Source organism: Rhipicephalus sanguineus, chromosome 2 (genome assembly GCF_013339695.2).
Source record: "Rhipicephalus sanguineus isolate Rsan-2018 chromosome 2, BIME_Rsan_1.4, whole genome shotgun sequence".
Lineage (NCBI taxonomy): Eukaryota > Metazoa > Arthropoda > Arachnida > Ixodida > Ixodidae > Rhipicephalus > Rhipicephalus sanguineus.
The window spans coordinates 208355294-208360174 of NC_051177.1; the positions used below are offsets into that span (position 1 = coordinate 208355294).

General features: G+C 50.3%; 1 protein-coding gene across 2 annotated transcripts in view; it reads right to left on the minus strand.

Moving 5' to 3' along the window:
• Nucleotides 1-1018: 1018 nt before the first annotated feature.
• Nucleotides 1019-4881, minus strand: part of LOC119384028 (uncharacterized) — an 86250-nt gene continuing 82387 nt past the window's right edge. For both annotated transcript variants that reach the window (XM_037652317.2, XM_049412739.1), the window contains one exon: nucleotides 1019-1288. In XM_037652317.2, coding sequence (XP_037508245.1) covers nucleotides 1047-1288 — 242 coding nt within the window. In that variant the 3' untranslated portion in view covers nucleotides 1019-1046. The remainder of the gene's footprint in view (nucleotides 1289-4881) is intronic.

A 4881-nucleotide genomic window follows, 5' to 3' on the forward strand; every position in this document is an offset into this window, starting at 1 on the left:
CCAGTGAGAATTCCAGCGTCTCCACGCCTTCCCAGTGAGCGCCAGCGTCACAGCAGCAAAGCAGTGCTCTACCAGTGCGACCCAGCTCTCTCCCAGTGCTTTCCCCGACGTCCCAGTGAATTCGAGCGTATACCAGTGTTCCCAGTGCGGTCCAGCGTCAAAAAACGTACTGGTATCACGCTGGGGGTACTGGAACGGCGCTGGTTTTTGCAATAGGGACCTTTCCTGTGCATCTGTGTTCCTTCCTTGTCCTGTTTGGATTCGCGCTATCCAGTTTGAAGAATATCAACACTGCATATCAGCTTACCGGCTCTGGTGTTGGTAACACCCATGTTGCTGTTGTCATCGTTACGCAACTTCGTTGTCATCGTTACGCAACTTCGCAACATTCGTTGTAGACGTTAGTTGACCTTCGCTAGCCTGTTCGTTCGACAAAGTTCCCGCCTGAAGCAGACGATCCGCATACAGGACCAGCGGCTGCTGCAGCGCGGTTGAAAACGGAGTCCCCGCTCTGACGTCACACGCGAGAGGGCGCCAAGTGTTGCTTGCTTGTACGTGTACCCGCTTGCTTATATATATATATATATATTATAATATTATATATATATATATATATATATATATCATGACTTGCCATAAACGGACGCACAAATTTGCTTTGCGGGTGTGGGTCACATCATTGTAAGGATTACAATGGCAGTACTTTACCTGCGTGCGAACCACTTGGACCATATACCATCGCGCGATGGCGACAGATACAGCGGCACTGTGAAGCGAGGTGCAAGTGCCACTCTTATGACAACGAGTCATCGTGGAAATAAACAGAGAGGTGACAACCCTCGAACCACCCAAGGTGGTGTCAATCCTGAATGGCAATACTCCTTTGACGGCGTTGTGCTGAAACTGTTGTCACGTGTGCGTTTTCACTGTGACAGTATAACGTCGGCGGTATTGACATGCATGTTATAGTAATACCAGAGCGAGACAAAAACACGACACAAAACAGGAGCAACTTTGATGTAAGCTTTTAGGCAGGGAGCGTTTTATTAATGAATGCATATATCAGGATCGTATACTCTTACTAGCGTCGAAACTGCACAAGTCCGGTTGAAAAATTTTTCGCAGCAGTGGGAGTCGCTTAGCTCCCCATGGCTGCGCTGGGATTCATTGTACAGACGGCGCACCCAAAGTTCACAACGACGCTTTAGACAATACTTGCGCGTGGCCGTATCATCGTCCTCTCCTCTGCTGCTGTCTTCGGGAGATGGTTCCCGAGAACCACTGCAGTCTGCGTGCAGAAAATAGCACTTTTGACACACTTTTACATCAGGTAGTTGAAATGGAAACTTAATAGAGGCGGCTATTTCATTCACATAGGTACGCACATAATTAGTTTTTGAACTGTTAATAATGCATAATGACTACTTTACAACAAAACAAATATGTTTGTAAAAATATCAACGTTAACGAAGTGTTGGCGAATTATCAGCGCAGCTATTGGCCTGTTTTGATTTGGCAGGAGATCGGCCAAAGAAGTAAACGGTCCACGACTTAGGCGGCCGGAGCAGCTGCGGGGCCACAACGCGGCGCTGCTACCTCGCACCGCGCGCTGGCGGCGTGAGTGCGCGGGGTGACGCGCAACTTCGCCCTCGCCCTCACGCCGATAGCCGCGCCCGCAGCAATGCTCGGTGCTTTATCACGCCGGCGTGAAAAACCGCGCGTCACGGTAGCCACAGTCACAGCGCCTTGCGCGATGTTGTCTAGTATCGAGCAGCGGCGGACGCAGGCGACAGGAGCCAATGTGAAATTGAAGGCGAATGTAAGCAAAACAAGAAGAATCACCACTCCTTCCACTTCGTGAAGATGGCAGAACAGCGAAGCTTTTTAGTTACACTGACATTACAATGCAAAGTAGAAACTTCGCAAGCGTCTTATTGTGCATCTTTGTTTAACCATTCTTCACCTCATTTTCGCCTTTGCGTGCTTCGCGTGGGACTGCGCTTTTAGGAGCGCTTTCGCGGTTTCTCTCTCTATCTCTGTGTGTGTTGTGTGTGTGTGTGTGTGTGTGTGTTGTGTGTGTGTGTGTGGTGGGGTGTGTGTGTGTGGGTGTGTGTGGTGTGTGTGTGTGTGGTGTGTGTGTGTGTGTGTGTGTGTGTGTGTGTGTGGTGTGCGCGCGCGTGTGTTTTAGCTCGGGTCGGCTCTATGACGACGCGACGGTACCGTTCACGAGCCAACTGTCACTGGCGCTCGCGGTAGGCAGCTTCTTCCTCAGGAGTACGCACAACTCGTGGTCTTCCCATAGTTCTAGCTGGGATGAAATGTGCAGGGCCACTAATCCAAAGCTCTGTATATTGGGCGCGAGGCCCACCACTGCAATCGTTTTGACGTGAAAAGTTGGATTGCATGATTCCACCTTGCTCCGACGAAGGGGAGTGGATTGTTGGAACCCGTTTTCTTAACCGCGATTTCCTAGTGTTCTTCCGTTGGAGCAGCGTTGTTTTGCACTCACTTCGTGTGCGGAGACACCTAGAGACTACATAAGCTGGGAATAAGCGCAAACCACCAGCTTAAACATGATTCTTTCGCGGCTGGGTGCAATCAATCGTCGAAAACCATATAAGATACGCGTATAAGGTAAGCATTTTCACAGGGGTCACAGGGGGCGAATCTGATACGGTTTTCGACGATTGATTCCACCCAGCCACGAAAGAAACCACGTGGCCCGCAAGAACACGTGGTATTTAGTGAAGACCGACCACGACGGCACATGGTCCGCATAAAAACCTTCGCTGAAAATTAGGACGAGTCATCATTCCTTCGCAGTGCTGCGGATTGACGCCCTACGCCCGACCGCCAATGCGCGACAGCGCCATGTGAGGACTAGCGGCGGTGCACGGTTGCCTCGTCGCGACCGTCAGCAGCAGAGCAACCGACGAACTCAGGTGCCTACAAATTTATCAAGCGTGAGAAGGCCTGGGTGAGGGGCGAGGGTGGAGTGTACTAGAACAGGGGAGTGCTCGGAACGGCCGCAGCACCAATGTATAGAAAGTGAAGCCCAAACAGGGTCAATCCGCTTGTAGCGCTGCGATCGGTAGTCTGCAATGTGTCGTTGTTTAAAGAGTTGCGCGCGGCTCCGCGAAAGTGGTGCAGTGGTACAATCCCCGCTTCCCACTCAAAAGGCCCGGGTTCGAATCGCAGCTGTACAGGGTGGGTTTTTATTCGTAGTGTCTACCTTCATAGCTGTATTGTCTCCCTTACTTTCTTAAAACTAGCTTCAGTTGCTATGTATTGCTACAAAAAGTAACGCAAAATGAGAAAGTAAAATAGAAAAAAATTCACAGTGAGCGTAGTTATTTGAAGCGCCATCCCGCGGAATTCAACAAAAAACATAAGGTATGGCCCGAGATTGAATCCCACGAGATTGTGCTGCAAATAACTATGTTAACTGTGAATTTTTTTTTATTTTACTTCTCATTTGCGTACTTTTGCAGCAATACGTAGCAACTGAAGCTAATTTTAAGAAAGTAAGGGAAACAGTACAGCTATGAAGGTAGACACTACGAATAAAAAACCCACCCTGTACAGCTGCGATTCGAACCCGGGCATTTTGAGTGGAAGCGGGGATTGTACCCACTGCACACTTTCGCGGAGCCGCGCGCAACTCTTTAAACAACGACACATTGCAGACTACCGATCGCAGCGCTACAAGCGGATTGACCTCTTTGGGCTTCACTTTTTGAAGCTCGTTCCGGGCACTCCCCTGTTCTAGTACACTCTAGCGAGGGCGAAGTTTGCACATCACCCCGCGCACTCTCGCCGCCAGCGCCGGTGCGAGGTAGCAGCGCCGCATTGTGGCCCCGCAGCTGTACGGCCGCCTAAGCCATGGACCGTTACTTCTTTGGCCGATAGTACTTCCACAAACAAAGACGGCGAAAGAACATCTCGCCGCAACGGTATACTAAATAACAACTCCGGAGATAAAAATCAAAAGTGACGCGACTACTTTATTGCAGTTCAAAATACTTAGCTCGTACTTCAAACCGACTGAGCTGTGAAGAAGGTCGTAAGCGGACGGAGTATCTTTCTGATGAGACGATGGCTCGCTCAGCTGCGGCCGCTATGTTCACGCCATCTTCGCGGCTCTTTGAGCGCCGCTCCGAAAGCGCAGTGTGTGCGGGCAGTAAACGGTGCCACTTCCAAGGCCGAGACACTTTTTGACCCACTCCGCGCTGCCGTTTTTCTCGGGGGCCATATTGGTTCTAAAGTGTCAGGCGGAGTGCAGTGGCACAGCCGCTGGATAAAAAGCGCTTTTTATCCAGCGGCCGTGCAGTGGATAGCGCGCGGACGGTGCTGCAAACGCGTGGGTGCTTAAAGGAGTATGACATGAATTTGAAAATTTTTCGGGTCGTTGCTCTAAATGAAAGCACGGGTGTCGAGAACCCTAAAAAAAGTGTCGTGGTGCCTGGGGATGCATTGCATATATTTTTAATACCGCTTCTTTCAACCAGCAGTTTCGGTTTCGGTTTCGAGAGGGCGGCTTCATAGTGACGTGTCAAGTCTGCCCGTGACGTCACGGGCAGACTGCAACCCACGAAATATGCACCCGCTGTCCTTTGCTGTCAGTCGAACGTGGTTTCATGATGAGTGAACTGTCGTCCCAGTGCCTCCGACAGCGATTTCTGTGGTTTAGGCTGCATGCAGACCCCAGACTTCGCAAACCAAGTGAGCCGACTTGAAACGTCATAGGGCTCTCCATGCGGTGAAGCTACCTTGCAGATGCTGGGAGATGAAAACTTTAAATCAAACTTAAATATTATAAGTGTTCCCGGATGCGGTGTGGGGAGAGCGTTAACACTACATGCCCAAAGAAACAAAAAACGT